General features: G+C 55.5%; 1 protein-coding gene across 1 annotated transcript in view; it reads left to right on the forward strand.

Annotated features, from left to right (window-relative positions):
* CACNA1E (calcium voltage-gated channel subunit alpha1 E) overlaps nucleotides 1-18,163 on the forward strand; it is a 122,023-nt gene that overhangs the window by 33,918 nt on the left and 69,942 nt on the right. Inside the window, exons 5-7 of the mRNA XM_019471144.1 lie at nucleotides 6,310-6,413; nucleotides 7,200-7,352; nucleotides 7,663-7,844. Of these exons, the coding sequence (XP_019326689.1) occupies nucleotides 6,310-6,413; nucleotides 7,200-7,352; nucleotides 7,663-7,844 (439 nt within the window). The remainder of the gene's footprint in view (nucleotides 1-6,309; nucleotides 6,414-7,199; nucleotides 7,353-7,662; nucleotides 7,845-18,163) is intronic.

Below are 18,163 nucleotides of genomic sequence, written 5' to 3' on the forward strand. Positions count from 1 at the left end.
TGGGGGGGGTGGGGGGGTGGTCCTTGAATGGGTGCTGGCTGAAGCTCTGTGTGGGAATATTCATATGTTGCATCTCCTTGTGGTTTGAGGTGTCAGCCCCAAAACATGCACAGCGCACCTGCAGGCAAGGAAGTTTGGGGGAGTGGATATGAGGCATGGAGCACAAGTGCAGCGTCCTAACAGGATTATTCTGCTGGAGCCTGTACACTGCAAGGACTCTACAGGAGCCTGCAGGGAGTGTTGTCCTGTAGGGTAAACCAGTAAAGAGAGAACCCAAGTCCAAAAGCAGAGCAATGCTTTGATCGTACCAGACAAGACTTTTTTCTTCTTCCCTTCTTTTTCTTGCACCCAGTCTCCAACCTGATGTCTGCCCCATCTCCCACCCCCTTCCCAGCTCTTTCCTTCCAGGACAATTAGTAAAGCATTTGGTCTTTCGTTTGGATGAATAATTAATTCCCTAGCTTTGTGAATGATTCATGTGCCATATGCCACGGTGACAGGACGTGCCTGACATCGACACCTCGTACAAAGGGCAGTGCCGTTTCCCTGGCCCGACGAGGGGACGGGGTGGGTGATGAGAGAAAAGGCTTTGCGCTGCTGGGGACGGGTGGTGGAGGGATGTGGGGTGACCCCTGGGCAGGCAGAACCCCACGGCTCTGGCTTTGGGGGAGACAGGCATCCTGCCTTCCCGCCGCGCAGGATCCAGCCCACGTGCAGCTCACGCGCTTCGCCTGATCCTTCCCGGCTTCTCTTCCCTGGCGGTTCGTTTCCCGCAGCCCCTGCGCGGTGGAGTGAGTCAGTCCCTCCCACGTGGCTGCTGGTCCCCGGGGGCATCGCCTCCCCTCCCAGGCACCCCTCTGCCCCATGCAGTCCCCAGCGGCTCCTTCCACATCCCCAACACCCCTGCTCCGCATTGCTGGGTGCAGAGCTCCCGGGCTGAGGTGAAGCCCTCGTCCTCCCAGGGGGTAAAGCCTTGGGCCAAGCTGCAGAGTCCCTGTGCACCATTTCTTTGCACTGCCATGGACCTCGCTCTGGGAGAGGTGTTGCAGAGTAAAAGGCTGGCTTGAGGGAAGGGTAAAGGGGTTATTTTCCACCACATCCTCACGTGGGGAGGTGGTATCACCCAAGCTTGGGTGAATATCCCTGGGGTGTTGGACCTCTCCTTTGGCATGAGTTCAGCCAATTCCTGCCATGCTATGCGGTTGCGTGTGCTGTATTTGTCTTTGCAGGGCCAGCTCTCCAGCCTCCTGGCAATGACTTTAGGTTTCCACCAGGTCCCGTTTGTGCAAACATGGTTTCACCAGCATCTCCTCCCCCTGCCAAATCCTGCATCTGCTGACAGGCATCGCAGGGGCCAGAGGGAGGCACAAGGTGGGCTTGCAGAGGGGATGCTCCATTGTGTGCCAAATCCTGGGGGCTTCTCCAGGAAGAGGTGGCCTTGGGGGATCATTTTGTCCCCCAGATCGAAGGCTGGTGAAGGCAGATTTTGTGTTCATCCTCATCACACCTTGCAGGGAGTTGTTGGTGCCCATTTCAGGGCTTTCAAAGCTGCCAGGAAAGATGGGATCGGCAGCTTTGCAGCAGTGCAATCCACTTGTGTCATGGCCCTGAAACCTGGAAAGAGCAAGTGGAGATGATGGAGGCTTTGAGGTTGCTCTGAACTGTGCTGAGGGCAGGACTTGGGCCTGGTGTTCCTGTCTCCTGGCATCCCCAAAGCAGGAGTACTGTGCTCTGCTGGGGCATCCTCGGGGTGGGCAACCCAATCCCGCTGGCCCTGCCTCGAGCAGGGTTTGGACCCAAGAGCCTAGAGTCCAGCCTGCTGCTCGTGATGCTGTCTGCAGAGAGGGGAGGGATTGATTCACCAGCAGAAAAGGGCAAGAATGGGGTAAATTCATCAGGTAACTTACTTTCCCTGAGCCGTTTGACCAGTGTATTAATTATGAAGTAGTCTCCCTCATAGAGTCAGGTGGCAGTGCAGGCCTTCAGAGGCCTTTCCACTTAATTATAAATATTAATTTGCGTGTCAGCCAGCCAGCCAGCCAGCACCCTCCCTGCCCCAGATTTTGAGCTGAGATTAGTCTGTCTCAGACGATCCCTCCCTCCACCCAGCACACCCTGGAGCCGCCCTTTGCTGGGGCGGCTTGTCTGCATGTGCCTCTGCAGCGGTCCCTGATGGAAGTGGTCGAGGGATGCTCAGTTTGGGGTGGGGGGATGAATCGAGCGTTGATCTGATTATTTGGGGGTTCAGCCTTTGCTTGGGGTCCTCGGTGCAAAGCCCTTTGCGGCATGCCCCAAGCTGTGTGTGTCATCACCAAGGGCTGAGGCTTCAGGGCTGCTGGTGCTGCTCCTGATGGGATGATGGAGACGGGAGTGGGTGCGATGCGCAGCCCCTGGCACAGGCAGCGGAGGCATGGTGGGTGCTGTAGTGTGTGATAGTGCCTGAATTTGGTGCTGGCTCTGTGCTAGTAAAAAGGCTTTGTGTGGGCAGGGTCACTGAGCATTGCTCGTGGTTTATTCTGCTAAGTCCCAAAGAGCAGAGAGTAATTTTTTAAATGTGATTATTCTTTTTTTTTTTTTTTTTCCCCTTCCCCCTCCCGGGAAGAGAAATCCATAGGTGCGGGTCTTCAGCTGGAGGCGAGGGCGTGCGCTTTGCTCAGCTGCTGTGAGCTGGAGCGGTGCCCGAGGGCTAAGTATCAGCCCCAAACCTGCAGGTGCGGCGGGCCCAGCGGGAGCTCGCCCTGCGCTCCGCAGCCTTTAAAAATAAAATAATCATCCTGGCTGCAAACACAAAGCATTGGATTTTTTTTTTTTTTTTAAGCCTGCAGGTGCGGCGGGCCCAGCGGGAGCTCGCCCTTCGCTCCGCAGCCTGTAAATAAATAAAATAAAATAATCATCCTGGCTGCAAACACAAAGCATTGGATTTTTTTTTTTTTTCCCCGCTGAAAACATGTTTTTGTCTGCTGGTGATTGCTCACTATTCAATTATACTTTGGGGATTAGCATATATTTCCCATCCTGCCTCCTCTCTCATTTGCATTCTTCCAATAGCTCCTCTCTGCTCTTTTCTCCACCTGAAGTCTCTTCCCCCTTTCCTCTGAAGAAGTAAAACTAACCCCTTTGCCTGGGTGACCTATAAAAACGCCTTCATTTTTTTTTCTTCTTTTTTTCTCCAGTACATATGATGAAAAGCATGAGATCATTGTGATTTTTATAGCCCAATCTGGCAGCTTTTTCAAATAACTTGGATGGTGAGATGTAATTTTAGTTTGGGTCCTTGCCTAAAAATAAAGAATAATTATTAGCACATCAGACGTGGATATTGTAAGTGTTTGAAAAGGGTTTAAATTGTTCTACAGATACCGGAGCAGCCACCCTGTGTCAGCACAAAGGTCTGTCACAGCCTGAGTCCCATCTCTGCACCGTGCATCTCGAGGAGCTATAAGAAATGTGTGTCAATAAATAAATTGGAAATGGGTTGTGCTGGGTGATACGGGTGGCCCTCTGGAGAAAAAAGAAAAAAAAAAAAGGCATGCTTAGAAGGTTAATAAGCAATTAACAGGTGAGATGCTGAAGTCCGGAGCAGGAAGGTGTGTTTTCCATGTTGTATTTATTATTAGCGGTAATGTGGTGGTGGTGTCTGTGTGTACTAGTGAAGCCTGGCTATCTGGGAGAGGTGATGTCTGTTACTTAGAGCCACTGAAGGGCTTGGGAAAAGCAGGCAGAAGCCAGGCTCGTGTGCCTAGAAGCTTGTTTAGCTTTTTCCAGCCACCTCAATTGGTCTAAAAATGGCCCAGGGCTGCTCAGACCCTGCTCGGAGGCTCTGGGGTGCCTCAGTGCTCTGGGATGGATGGGTTTGCCAGGAGCAGCTCCAGCAGCACGTGCTCCTAGTGCATCCACCCTCGCCGGGAGACGCTGGCTGTGCCTGCAAAAGGATGCGCAGGCACCTATTTCGTAGCAGTGGGTCATCTTTCTGTTGTCAGTCGGGAGACACGTCTGCACTGCAACCGCCTCACTCTGGTGATCTGTCCAAACCCACTTCCGAAAGAGCTCGTGATGTCCCTTGTCCCCCAGTGAGGACAAGGAGCATGTCACCTTGCCACAGAGGAGTCCCATTCTTAGCAGCTAATTTAGAGCACTGGGAAGTAGTGCCCTGAAATCGCCTGAACCTTGCCTGAAGGCTCAGTGCGACGGCTCCTGAGCCCTTCAAACAAATCTGGGTTAGCAGAGGACTTTGCAGCCAGGGCGCTCTGCTCCCCTCTGCCGTGTCGGTCCAGGGGTGCCTCAGGTGATGGACCTGCCCCAGGGAGATGATGTGCGGTGGGGCTGGGAGCCGTGATGGCTCCACCTCCATCGCTCCATGCGGCTGTGCAGGACCACGGCTCGTGCTGCTCCATGGTGGTAGGAGAGAGCTGTCGATCCCACTCTGCTGCCAGGAGCTTTCCAGCTGGGCTTACATCAGCGAGCCCTCAGGAGAAGGGCTGGAGCCCATGTCCAGCCCAGGAGCATCCCTGGCCTTCTGGAGATGCTCAGCCTCAGCTGGAGTCGGCGCAGGGGCTGCAAATACCTTTTCCCCGTCCCTTTGGGAGACTGGTTGGACACCAGGTGTTGGGATGTGAGGAGCAAAAGCTGAAGGAGGGTCTCGGGGTCTCCAGCGCGGCATTGGGCACAGCATGTCCTCTACACCGGTGTTTTGGGGAGTACTGGGTTACTCTGCTCTCGCTGGCAGGTTGCATGAAAGAGATGAAAGCACCCGTGCTCTTCTCTCTCCCACGTGCTGCCGAGTGGCCGTGCTTTATCATATTTATTGATTTTGATCTTACAACCAGTTTAACAACGCAGCTCTCCCTAGCCTCTGGGTGCTTCTGACTTAATTAAGTCCCTTTTCTGCTCTCCCATCAGCCCCGTGGGTAGCAGGGGCTGGTCACGGGCTGGGGCATGGGGGAAAGGGAAAGTGCCATCAAGGGTAAAAGGTCCTCATATATATCGGGGGTAAGCAGCCTGATACACGGGGAGTTGTGGGCGATGCTGGGGTGATGCATCCCGGCTGCTGCTGGGATGGGTTTTGCAGCTGACCCCTTGTGCCTGGAAAGGGAGGAAGAGGAGGCTAGGAAAAGGAGTTGAAACAACCTGGTTTACTGATGTGAGAGCATTTCTGCTGTCAGGGTATCCTAGGAAACCCAGCTGCCTTTCTGGAGGGGCAGGTTGGTACCTGCCATACCTCGGGGAGAGGGGGAGAGAAAGAATGCTAATTGCTCAGCTCGCCAGAGAGCTGCTCTGGCCTGTAATTAGATGAATTAGTGGAACAATGACCCAATTTCCCTCAGTTTTTGGATTACTGCAAACAGCCCCAAGGTTGCTGCCTCCCTCTGTCCTGCTCTCCTCCCCATCCCCTCCTCTCCCATCCCCTGCTCCTCCACTGCAGCCCTCCCTCCTCCTCCTCCTCATCCAGTGCCTCAGGGACCAAGCCCAGATGGGAGAGGAGGCCACGAGCTCTGGCACCGCCATCTGTGCTCCCACGGCTCTGCCAGCATCCCTGAGCCGCAGCATCCCCGTCCCGCCAGCAGGTACAGGGGCCCCAAGTATTTCCACTGCTGGACTCAGTGTGTACCCACTCCCTTCTGCCCCAATTTGTTTTCCAGAGATGGGCTTGAAAAAATCTTTGTGTTTTAAAAGAAAACCTCTGGAGTCCTTCCTGTGCCTGCCGGTTGCCTTCCAAGGTCATCAAACTTTCATTACTATAGATTTTTGAATGCATGTGAGGTTCTCTGCTCCTTCTCGGCAGTCCCAGAGGTGGGACTTTAAGGAAGCTCCATGTGTGGAAAAAGCCGGAGCAGCTGATGGATGGCGGTGCTGCCAGGGGAGCATGGGTGACCATCAGGGGAGCAACCCCCATCTCTGGGGCACCGTCTCTGGTCCATGTGCCACCTGCCTGGAAGAGAGTTTAAACCCATTCAGCTGTGATGAGCACTACGTCTGCAGCGTTGACTGCATGGCATGGGTGATGACCAGCACTGCGGTGTGGGGCTGTCCCCAGCCATCCTGGCACACAGGGGGCATCGATGGGGGGCTGCCAGCGCTGGCTGGCCCCTGGGTGGCTTTGACTGGCCAGAGTGGCTCATGAGCTTTGGTGCCAGTATCAAACAGGGCTCGCTGGCATGTGGGCTTTGGGAGGTTTTGAATCTCCGTATCTGCCCAGGGACATGGAGCTCCTCACGGGTCCCCCCGGCCTGGAGTGAGAACATGGCTCTTAGCACCAGGGTGGCCGAGGGCTCTGCCCAGGGTAACTCTGCTCTGTCTGTCTGCCCGCAGCATCCTTGCCACAGCTGGGACGCACTTCAACACCCACGTGGACCTGCGGACGCTGCGGGCTGTGCGCGTGCTCAGACCTCTGAAGCTTGTCTCGGGCATTCCCAGTAAGTTGGATGCTCCTAGTTCTCCTCCCGGGGTGTCTGCATCCGTCCCTGATGTCCTTCAGAGTGAGAGGGGTCCTCGTGCCACCTCAGAGACGTAGGGTGAAATCAGGGAAGAGGGGGACAAACCTCCCCATGCAGTGGGAACTCTAGGATGGCAGCATTTGTTGTCCCCGGGTGGCATTTCCCCCCACCCAGCCTGCTCTGTGTTGGCACAGGCTGGGCTCGGCGGCTGCCGGGGCCCGCCAGCAGCTCCGCTTCCCTGGCCAGAAGGCGGTGGGTGGATCCTTTTAGGACTGAGGTTTATTCAGGGGAAATTTTGGGGTTTTTGCAAGATTTCATCTGCTGGCACGGGGATAAATAAAGAAACTAGGCTGCTGCTGGCTCCGGTCCTCCTGTCCCTCCTGCCCTGGGCACCGGCTGGGCGGTGTGCTGGATCCGTGCCCTGGGGGCAGTGAGGGGGACAGAGCTGCATGGGTCATGTCCCACCAAGTCCGGATGGGACAAGGACAGGCAGGACACCAGAGGGGGGACCAGATCCAGAAACCAGCCCTCCTGGAACCTTGCTCTGCAGCCTGGCCCTCCCTGCTCCCCCTGGGATGGTGCTTTCCTCCATGGTCCTCAGCTGCCCAAAGAGATCCTCCAGGCTGTGCTGGCCTCTTGCATCTGTCTGATGACTGTCCATCCTCTCTGCTCACTGTTCTCCTCTTGCCAGTGGTGGGATGGACGTGCCCCAGGCAGGGGGTTTGCATCACTGTGCTGAGCTGCGCTCTTTCTTTCTCCTCCCAGGCCTGCAGATTGTGCTGAAATCCATCATGAAGGCCATGGTGCCTCTCCTCCAGATTGGCTTGCTGCTCTTTTTCGCTATCCTCATGTTTGCCATCATCGGCCTGGAGTTTTACAGTGGGAAGCTGCACCGAGCCTGCTACACAAACAATTCAGGTGGGGAGAAGGGCTCTGCACCTGCGCCACATCCCACGGGTGGAAAACAGCCAGGGCAAGTGCATGTTGGTATTGTGGGAAGCCCAGGGCTGAGAAGATTCTGCATTTTGCTTTGGGCACACCAGGCATCACCCAGTTGCATTCAGGATGTCTCAATTTCTTACGGGAGCAGTTTGCGTGCAGCCAGGGCTAGTCCCAGCAGGGTCCCCTGCTCTGCCCCAAGCCCGTCTGCGTTCAGGCTCTTCCCCTTGCCTGTCCCCTGCCTCTCTCTTATCTCTGCCTCCTTTGGCTCTCTGCTGTGTGCTTGCAGGTGAACTAGAGGAGCTGGACCCCCCCCATCCGTGCGGGGTGCAGGGTTGCCCCCCAGGCTACGAGTGCCGGGAGTGGATCGGTCCCAACGACGGGATCACGCAGTTCGACAACATCCTCTTTGCTGTGTTGACCGTCTTCCAGTGCATCACCATGGAAGGGTGGACCACAGTCCTGTACAATGTGAGTAGCACTGCTCTGGGGTCTCTTTGGGCAGCTGGAGATGGGGATGGGGAGCCACAGACAGGATTTCTGTGTCCTGGGAACCTGTGAGATGCTGAGTTTCCTTCATGATGGAGATGGGGTCAGTCCATCCCATTTGGGCAGGAGATGGGGAATAAAGAGGCGTGTGTTACATGTCTCTGGGCAAAGGGAGCTCTAAGGGCTTTGGCCCCCATCTCTGGGCTGGTTGTGCAACCCGTTGCAGAGAGCAAAACCTTGTGGGCATGGGCTGCAGCAAGCAGCCAGGCTGTCCCTGGGGAGCGGGGAGGCATCCTTTCTTCCCTCCTCCTCCTCCTGTGCTCCCCAGGGCAGCGCTGTAAGAGTGGACGTGGTTTCTGGGCACTGTGCATCCACTCTCCCTGTGGACCAGGTGGTGGATGTGCCTGCATCCCTGTGGCAGCCTTGGGAAGCCCCGGAGGTGGTCTCGGACCGCCTCCCTGGGGCAGGGGCAGCGTTTCAGTGTCCGACAGGGAGGTGAGGCCTTTGGTATTCGTGCTGCAAACGTCTGTCGGTGCTGATGAAGCTGTGCTGGGTTCCTGTGGTTTGCAGATGCTTGAAGTTGCTGATGCCCAAGCTCTTGGGGTACACAGGGAGCGAACTGGGAGCAAAGCTGGAAGCAGGAAAAAAGAGCTACAGGCAATCACAAAGTGCGATGTTGTTGTGGGTGATTGGCCATATACGTACATTTTAGTTTATGGGTGAGAAGCAACCGTGCCAGTTCTGTTCCCAGCCTAATTTCAGCATCAATTTTGGCATCGTTGCACCGGGAATGTTTTTATACCCTGGTTCCTATAAAGCCTGGAGATTTGCAGAGTGGTATTGCTCTGCGGGATGCAAATTGGATGGCTTGTGATGGGGAAACATGCTTCAATAGTTACTTCGTCATGAGCAGAAAGGCTGGATTTTAACCCCAGGCAAAGGCACCATGCTGCCAGCGTTGGGGTCCCCCTCCTGCTCAGTCCCTCCCAGGGTCCTTCTGGGGGTGCAGGATGGAGTGCGCAGGCAGACGGATCATGAAACCCAGGCTGGGGTAGAAAGGGGAGAGTTCGTGGCAAGGGCTTGACCTTGCCACGAGGATTTGGTTTTCTTCTTCCTAAAGGAGATGGCGGTGTCTGGATCTTGCTGCTTTGACGGGGGAATTAGGCAGGATTGAACCACCTGGGAGTTCAGACCGAAAAAAGACCAGTTCTTGGCTGCTTCTGGCGTATCAATGAGATTAGAGACTTGACTGCAGCACCTATTGCCCAGGCATAATTGAGTATAGCAGGAAAGGTGAATTTTCCTGCCTGGCGGTGTGGTTCCCCTGCCTTTATCGCAGCTGTGCAGCTGCTGCCTGCTCACACTGCTGTGCCGCAGCCCGTGCGTGCCCAGCACTGCCCATGCCTGGCACCAGCGACCTGCCCTGCACCTTGTTTCTTGCATTAATGACCGTCTCTCTGCAAAAGCCAGGGGCTTCTTCCATCGGCACTCCTCATGTGCCCTCGTCCCCGTCCTTCAGCGCCTGCAGCAATTAGAAGCAGCGCTCCCCATGCTAGAGCCCCAGTTGCGGTGTGCAAGGAGCTGGTGAGCTACATGGATGGGCAATTTATGGTCTGATCGACCTCATGGGTTTGTACCGGCAGTTCCCGAGAAAGTCTGGTCTCCTGCCATTTAGGGTGTCCTTACTGGGAAGGCTGGAGCTGATCCATTTGATATCTGGGATTTGCTGATCCACCATCTGGATCTTACTGGGGGGTAAGGGTGGGAGATGCTGCTGGGAGCACTGATAACCATGCTTCGCAGGACCTACCCGCGGGATCCCCTGTTTACCACCATAGCTGCTAAATCGGGGGCTCTCTGGGTCACTTGGGGAGCCACAGCCCTTGTATCCGAATGCTTTTCCCAGCACCAGTCGCAATGCTGGGCAGACATGCTCTGTCACGGTGTCCCTGATGGCTGGGACCGTAAGGTGCCTCCCTTTCCTGCTCCTCTGCAAAGAACCAGCTATTACTTATCTATAATGGAAAGGATTAGGGACCTTCCTTGGCTTTTAATTGAATGAGGATTTGGGCCTTGGTATAGTAAAATGCTGCTGATTCACTTTGGGAGGCGGCGAGGGACAGACACTGTTCCCAGCACTCTCGGGCTGCGTCTCCCACCCTCCCCAGGGACAAGGGCTGTCTTACAGGGTGCCTCTAGGTTATGGGTGCTCAGTCCTTTCGCTGCTTGGAGGCAGCAAAATGGGCTTTTGCCTTTTTTTAAATAGAAAAATGAGGCATACATATCAGGGATGAGGTCCCCAGGGGATGCTGGAGGAGGGCTGGGCGGGGTGGAAAGCCACTGGGATGCTCTGCCGTCACCTTCATCACTCGGAGGAGCAAACCAGAGCAGGCTCCCACTGCTAACCAGCGTGGACCTTGCCCGGACCTTGCCCAGCACATGCCCCAGGTTTGGGGGGATCAGCGGGGGACTCTGCTTTCCCACCAGAGTAAAGCGATGGGAGGCTGTGTCCTTGCAGGTTAAAGCTGCGGAGGAGAGGGGGATCGCAGGAAAACCACTTTAGCAATCTCTCAAAGAAATTGCTTACTATAGTATTCCCCTGTGTAACTGTATCGTGATTTTAAGATCCATTTTTCCACAATTTTACCAGGTCTAGAAGAGTGGCTCCTGGAATTTGTAGATAGCATCACGAAAAGCTAATCGGCCCCATGGTACTTTCCACATGTATTATTTCACGGATGTGCTTGCCTTTTGCCTTGTTTTCATCAGCCTTGCCTGCGTCAAATGCTGTCTTGCTAGGTAGAAATCACAGTATGGGTTAAAAAAAAAAGAAAAAGCCTCAAATTGCAGGGTGTTATGGCTTTTCCAGCTCCCGTCCTGGGAGCCTGAAGGACTTCTTTAATTTCTTTTAGAGGGGAGTTTCAGCTTTGTGGTTCCTCTGGCTGTCTCTGTGGTCCAAAACAGAGGCTAAAGAGTATTTTGCTTTTCTTCTTATACTGGAGCAGATGCCCCTTCTTGGGGCTGGCTCGAGGCCAATCCTGATTTCTGTAGGGACCAGAGGGAAAAATAATGCTGGCAAAGAGGCTCGCTGTCCTACTTCTCCGCCTCTGCCGGCGTGCCGGCATGGGGCAGGGGCCGGGTTGCAGTTCTGTCATTAAACAGCAATGCTGGGGTCCGGGAGGGGTTGGCTGTGTGGTGAGGGGCTGCCGGTGCGTGCCACGGGGCTCGCCAGGCATGGCACAGGCGCTCGGTGGTGCTGGTGGCTTCAGATGCTCAGCCTGGCTCCCCCGGTCCCGGAGAGCAAACAGGAGAGGAGTCTGAAATCGTTATTTCCTTTGAAACGCCAACTCGAGAGACTGTATTTATTCACTGAGATTGTTTATTTGCTTTCCCATTTGGAAGTGCTCAGCTGCTGTGCTTGCAGGTAGCGAGGAGGAGCCTGGCTTGCTGGGAGCTGCCACTCTCCTCTTCCCCCACGCTGCCAGGAGCTGAGATGGGAAGAAAAACACCCGTGGCAAGCATGTGCTGGGGCTGTGGGCTGGCCTGGTGGGCTCTGCAGGGAGAGGGGTCAGCCCTGCCTGTCCCAGCTGGGTCCCTTGCCCGGAGCACTGCTCTGTGCTCTCTGGAGCCGGTAACACCAGCCACGTGGCACGGGAACCGCAGCCCCCAGTTGGGCATTAGTGTTAGGTTAGTGTAGGACAAACAACAACACAAGTGCATGGAGAAAGCTGCTCTTTATAGCTGTGGGAGCAATGCGAACCTAGACAGATGCAGGCAAAGGAGCCAGGGCTGCCTGCTCATCCTGCTGGCATTGCTCACAGGGTCTGAGGCTGCCATGAGGTGCAAGTGGTTGCAGTTGCGAGCGGTTGCTGAGGTTGCATGCGGTTGCAAGGGGTCACGGGTACAAGCATGGGCACGTGTCCGACCGTGGCCCTGGGCACCCTCTGCTTGCACCGGGAGAGGCTCCGAGTGCTTCACAGGTACAGCACAGCCGGTGCAGAGAACCAGAGCCTGCTGCGTGGGGAAAGCCTGTTTCTCTGCATGGATCTGGCTGTCAGGTTGAACTCCTGATTCTAATGTTGTGGCTCCAGTAAATTACCGAGAGTCGGGGCAACCACCAGACAGGCAGGAGTGCCTGCACGGCAGTGATAACCAAGCTGCAGCTGGACCATGCAAAGAGCTGACTTGAGTTTGCACAGGGCCACGGCTATTAGCAGTGATGGGTAAAAACATTTGCCTCCTAAGCACACACATTAAAGCAGCACTGGAAGAGCATCCATACTGCTAATTAAAAATGCATGGCAAGGTCTAACGGGAGCAAGCTGGCCACAGTTTCTTGCTATAAATCCAAAAGGCCTCTCGTGGCACAAGGGATTGGGACTGTAGGGAAGCAGGAGGGCAAAAAGGTACAGGGAGCCTTAGGAGATGCCAGGGCTGAGTGCGGAGAGCCTTCTGGGTGATTTTGCAGCAGGAGGAGAGCGTTTGCTGGGGGAAAGAGAATCAAGTCCTTGGCAGCTTCCAAAATACCTACCAAAACGCAGTGGTTGTGGGCAGATCCGTGTGCCATAGCCTCGGAGGAGATGGGGTGTGCAGGTCTTATAGCCTCATGCAAAGCTGAACAGCCGCCTGCAAGCAGCCAGGTGGTTGCAAACGCGCTCGTTAGGTGCGAAGCTCAAGCCATGCATGCAGAGCCTGGCAGCACAGACTCTCAAGAGCGGCTGTAAAACGCGAGCTGCTGCAAGGAAAGGGGTTTGCAGTGAGCGTGACTCAACTGCCACGTGCTTCCAGCACGCCTGACGTGCTGTGGCCAGGAGGGTGCAAGGGGAGCCCACCCTGCAGGAACGCTGAAGACCAGTACCACCCTGGTGTTTGGGATCTCCTCTAAATGTGGGGTGCAAAAGGGCTGAGATGAATCTCACCATGTGCACAGGTCGGGGTTTCATGCTGCTGAGTGCAGGGCTGGATTTTGAAAAGTTGGCTTGGGCTGGTTTTGACCGTGAAGCACCAAACCTGAGATCTTCTGCTGGAGCCTGGTTTTCAAATGTGGTGAAACATTCATCCTTTTTGAAACAGGGACTGTTCAGGCAGCCCTGATTTGGGGTGCTGGGAAAGGGAGGTGTCTTAAATCACTGGCCATGCTGGAGCACACAGATCAGAGATGAGTGCAAGGCTCGGCTGTCCTGCTCCCTGCCAGGTCCCCGGTTGCACTAGTCGAGTGGCCTTGGAGGGGCTCAGAGGAGGAATCTGTTTCAAAGCAGTCATTTTTCCGTGTGTGTGTGTGTGTGTGTGTGTGTACAAAATTGCTCGTCACTTGTTGGCATAAATTCCCGGGGTGTCACGGTCGTCCCTTGAGATGCTCAGCACTCAGCTGCTCTCCCCGAAGCACCTATGTGTGAACAGTGTGAGCGGGACCTGAGCATTGTGCAGGTCTGTGTGTTTCTCTTCCCTTTCGGAGAGTGAGGGCAGTGCCTGTCTTTATGTGGGACAGCCAGGGGCCAGTGAAATTAATGACTTGACCAGAGAGGAGTTTGCTCCTGTTGGGGTTTGCTTGGACTTGGAGCTGAGCTCAGAAACCTCCCTGAGCCCTGGTGCTTCCAGGAGCTGCTGCAGTTCCTTTGGACATCAGTGCCTGTCCCCTGGGGTCCCTGCTCCCAAGGCAAGGGCTACAGTGGTGCCAGCCACGTGCCAGGGGTCATAGGGACTCTGCAGCAAGGGCTGGTGGTGCAAAGATCCCCCCAAAACAGCACCTGCCCTGACACCACGGAGGTGGGCAGAGCACTGGAGGAGCTCAGTACAGCAGTGGTCCTGCAGCTGGGGGCTGAGCCTGCCCTGTTGCTCCTTCGGGCACTGTGGAGGGTGAAGCTGGGAGTGTGATGGGTAACGGTGGCTCCCAGCAAGGAGTGGCACTGGCTAGAGATGATCTCTGGGGAGAGGAGGAGGAGGAGGGAGAGAGGTTGGAGAGCGGAGGAGATGGGAGGGATGGCGAAAGAGGGAAACCACTTGGCTTTTTAGGCTCTGTGCCCTCAGACATCACCAGGCTCTCGAGCTGGAACACTTGCAAAGGGAAAAGGAGTCCCTTCTTGTGTGTTTTAAATTAAAACGCAACACAAAAAAATATCCTGTCAGGGAGGTATGAAAATTTAATCAACACCCAGTGCTCTTAGCAGTTCGGTAGCAAGCACAGATCTTAATGCCTCTGCAGCTATTCCTGGCGGCTCCCGACTGTGCGGGTGAAGCAGGGTGTGCTGTGTGCTGAGGGGGGACGGGGGCTGCCGAAAAGTCCACAGCATTTGTGGCACTGCAAGACGGAGCCCCTTCCTACTTCTTCCTCCGAAATGTTAAATGCTGAGTGTTTTAAATGCAATTAAGTTTGCGAGGACTTCAGAGAGGAGACTTCAAATTCCACCCCGAAGTTTTAAAACCTTCCGAACTTAACGAGATGATCTGTTCTTCCCCAAATGACTCCTGTTGGTGCCCGAGCCGGCAGCTCGTGTGCTGCCAGCCGTGGGTGCTGGAGCCCATCCCCGACGGGCACGTGTGCAGCAGACAGCCTGCTTTATCCTCTTCTCTCCCTTTGGAAGAAACGGCTCTTTTTCCGCACTCAGCAAAGCCAGACCTTCACCAGCTTGCCAAATGTTCCTGCCTTTTTTTTTTCCCCTTTTCCCTCTGTGTGTGCGCTGAAATGACACAGCAAGAAACAAACTGTGTCTGCTGGATCCCCAGCTTTGCAGGCATGTTCTGTCAAAAGCTCCCTGCCCACAGCCTCCTCCCTGCCCGCGCAGGAAAGTCTCGCTCCTAGACCGTCTGCCGGCAGGAGTGGGGGAGCCGAGGGGCTGGCGGAGGCACCAATGCTCCGGCACCAATGCTCTGGCACTGCCCAAGAACTCCAGGCTCAAGGAGAGGAGGTAGCAGGGGGTCTCGGTGCTGCCTGGCCCCCGCTGCTCATCTTCGTTAAGCCCAGGGTCTCTAATTTTGTTAGCAGATTTGGGGCTGAAAATTGTGCCAGTGGGGCTTTGCAAAGCTGTTTGCACGCCCCTGTGCTGGCGCCCTGTGCTGCTGTGCATCAGGGCTGGACCGGGAGTATTGGGGTGAGTTGGGGTCCTTGAGCAAGGTCGCATGTGGGTCTGTTGCCCCAGAGCATTGCAGCCAGGGATGTTCCTGCATTTAGGAAATGTATTGCAGGACCTGAGCTGCCTCTCTGGGCTTGCAGCATGCTCAAAACAAAGTAGGGATCCAGCCTGGCAATCACGAAGCCCCATTGAAAAAAAAACCCCAAAGCTGATCCCATGAATATCATGCCCCACTGCAGCGTGCAGGCTCCAGGTCCAGCAGGAGAGGCAGCAGCGCTGGCATGTGTCCGAGCCCGACGCTGAGGATCTGCGCTGGGAATGCCAGTGCTGCCTTAGCCAAGTGCTGGGTTTGATGAAGGCTGCAGAGCTTTGCAAGTACTCCATAAAAGTTCATCCTGCCGCCAGGGCAGCTAAGCGGGCGCTGTCGTCTGGGGCTGGGGAAGATGCAGGAGGGGTCCAGGCAGGGGGAAGGTGGGGGTTTGGGAGCAGAGGTGGGGGCAGCTTGGGGTTCACAGCAAGGGATGGCTGCGGGGAGAGGAGGAGGCACACGTGGGGTCAGGGTCTGCGGATCGATGCTGGGGCATCTGGGTGTGATTTCTGGGTGGATCAGAGAAGAACAGAGCAATAATTGGTCTCCGTGCCCATACCAGATGTTTTGAAAGCACTTGATTTTTAGTAACGCTTCTAGCAATGCATTTTTTGCATTCCATTTAGAAAACAGAAAAATGAAATATTCTGGGTTTTTTCCTGTTTCTCCACTCCTTCCCCTTCCCTGCACACGCACAGACACAAGCATGCCCACACGCTGTGGGCTTTGATGAGCTTTCTGGGCCCCTCTGCAGGGACTCCTGCCTGCCCCTGGCACCCCAGAGCACCCTGGGGCCAGCGAAAGGCAGCGCTACAGGCAGGGCATCAGGCAGGAGGTGCCCACCCTGCCTGGAGACCCCGGCGTGCGGCCGTGGCAGGATGCGTCCCGCCGCAGGCCGCACCCGGCCCTGCAAAGGAAATGTACCAATTTCCTCATTAACCTGATTTGGAAAAACAAAGCATTTTCATTCAGATCTTGTCCAGCGCTGGGGTCGCTGATGGATACCAGGCAAAGCTGGCGGGGAGTGAAGCATGGCCCTGCATGCAGGAGATCAAATTACCGCTATTAAAGGGAAGAAAGAGATCTGTTACTGCGCTGGGGAGAGCGGCAGCAGGTGTCAAGGACTTGAGGGAACTGGTTAGGCCAGGGATTCTGCTGTAAGGTTTGTTTTTGTTTTTTTTTTTTCCCCTTTTTTGCTGGTGCGTGGAGATTTTGAGGCTGTTCCTGCTGGCCTGCATGTGTTTCTCAGCTGGATGCAGCCGTGGTTTGCAAGGAGGATCAGGTCGGAGGCCATGGAGGTGATGCTGGGGGATGGCATCAGCCATGGCAGGGGCATGGTGGGTGTCACCACCAGGCAAAGACCATCAGGAGTTGCCAAGCCAAGGATTTGGTGTACAAATCATGGAAGCTGTGGTGTTTTCGCACCCGCTGTCCCGACAGGTCTGCTCTGCCCCCACGCCGGGCAGCAAGCCCCTGGGAAGTGCTGGGGAAAGCAGGCACAGAGCCCAGGGCAAAGCATCCTGAGATCCTGGCTTTCCCCATCATCCCTAAACCCCCTTGCTAGGGGGACAGACAGACCTCTCCTGCCCAGCCATGGTGGTTGGGACAGTTTGGTCACCCCATCCCTGCCCGTTAAAGCCTGCCTGCAATGCAGGCAAAGCTGTGGGTCCCCACGGGAGCTCTCCGTGGGGTGAGAGATCCCTGGCAGAGGACCATGATGAGAGCAGGATGAGGCTACCTGTGCCACTGGAGGTCCCATGGATTTCCACGCCCGCCCCCCGTAGTGCAGCGCTGCCGTATCCCCTGAGCAAGTCATGGCCAGTTGGTTACAGTAATGAATGTATATTACCCCAACCTAATGATGTGCCATTTTGGTCCAGATTAAAACAGAAACCACAGAGGCTCTCTCCTAATGCAGATGGATTTTGAGAGGGGACTTGGCTGCCTACGGGGCATCAGCGCAGGCAGTTGATGTTGGCCAAGCTGGTCATGGAGGTCTCCAGGACGCGTGTCCTGCTGGGGAAGGGGCAGAAAGCTCCCCTCCTCTACTGGGAAAGCCTGAAGTGGGAGCCCGGCCCTGTTACTAGACACCAGAGAATCAATGAGGGTGGATCGCTGTGTGAATGAAGTCCAGCAGCTCCCCGTGTCCTGCTGCTCCCTGAACGAGATGGGTGCCCAGAGCTTTGGTCAGCCTGTCCTCAGTTCCCCTCCCTGAGCTGGTGGGCAATGAGCAGTCATTAAAGGTGCCCTGCACAGGCAGAACATGCTCTCTGTTTATATTTAGGTAGGAGAGATTGAATTTGTGGGGTTTTTTGTTGTTCCTCCCCCCTCCCCTTCCCCTATAGCAAAGAAAACCTAAAGTTTCCCATGCGAGTGCAGCCCGAGGGAGGGTACGTGTGGGCTGCGAGCTTGTGCTTTGCATTCGACTCGGGTATATATTTAGATTTCTTTAGATTTCTGGCCCCCCGAGTGAGACCTGCTTTTGCAGCTCCCTGCGCCTTTTCCTGCCCTTTGAAAAAAAAAAAAACCAACAACAACACAAGAGCTGCCAAAAGAATAACCTCGTGCCAGAGGTTGAGAAGCGGGAGCCGGCGGGGGCTCCTTCGCCGGGTGGGGACCTGCCGTGCCGGCTCCATCACCCCACGAGGGTCCTGCTCCCACGCCTTGGTGGTGTCGTTTATAGGCTTGGAGGCTTTGCTGGCAGCAGGATGGGTCGTGTCCGAGATGTGAGTGTGGTGATTCAGCTCCGGCTGGGGGTCTCCACCGATGCCTTGGCGTGAGAAACACCCTTGGGTATGTAGTCCCTTGGGGAAGCTGTGGCTTCCGAGTCTTCACTGACAAGATCACGTTGGTTGTGTTGGTGTCTCGGATATGCCTGGGGGCAGTAGCAAATGTGTTTCTTGGTCTGGTGGCCATGGGAGAGCCTGGGTGGTGGGGTGCGTAACGAAAAGGTGGTTGTCTTAAAGGAAAGGGAAGAAGCAGCAAAGGTCAGCCGTCAGGCAGCTCCTCTGTTTCCCAAAGGGCTTGGGTGAGCGATGAGACCTGGTCTGCAGTACAGGGAGCCGAGCATTGCTGCGAGGCTGGGGCAAGAGCAAGGAATTTCTTCAATAAAGGAGTTACCTCATTCATGCAATTTGGGGATT

Source organism: Aptenodytes forsteri, unplaced genomic scaffold (genome assembly GCF_000699145.1).
Source record: "Aptenodytes forsteri isolate BGI_AS27 unplaced genomic scaffold, ASM69914v1 Scaffold289, whole genome shotgun sequence".
NCBI classification, from domain to species: domain Eukaryota; kingdom Metazoa; phylum Chordata; class Aves; order Sphenisciformes; family Spheniscidae; genus Aptenodytes; species Aptenodytes forsteri.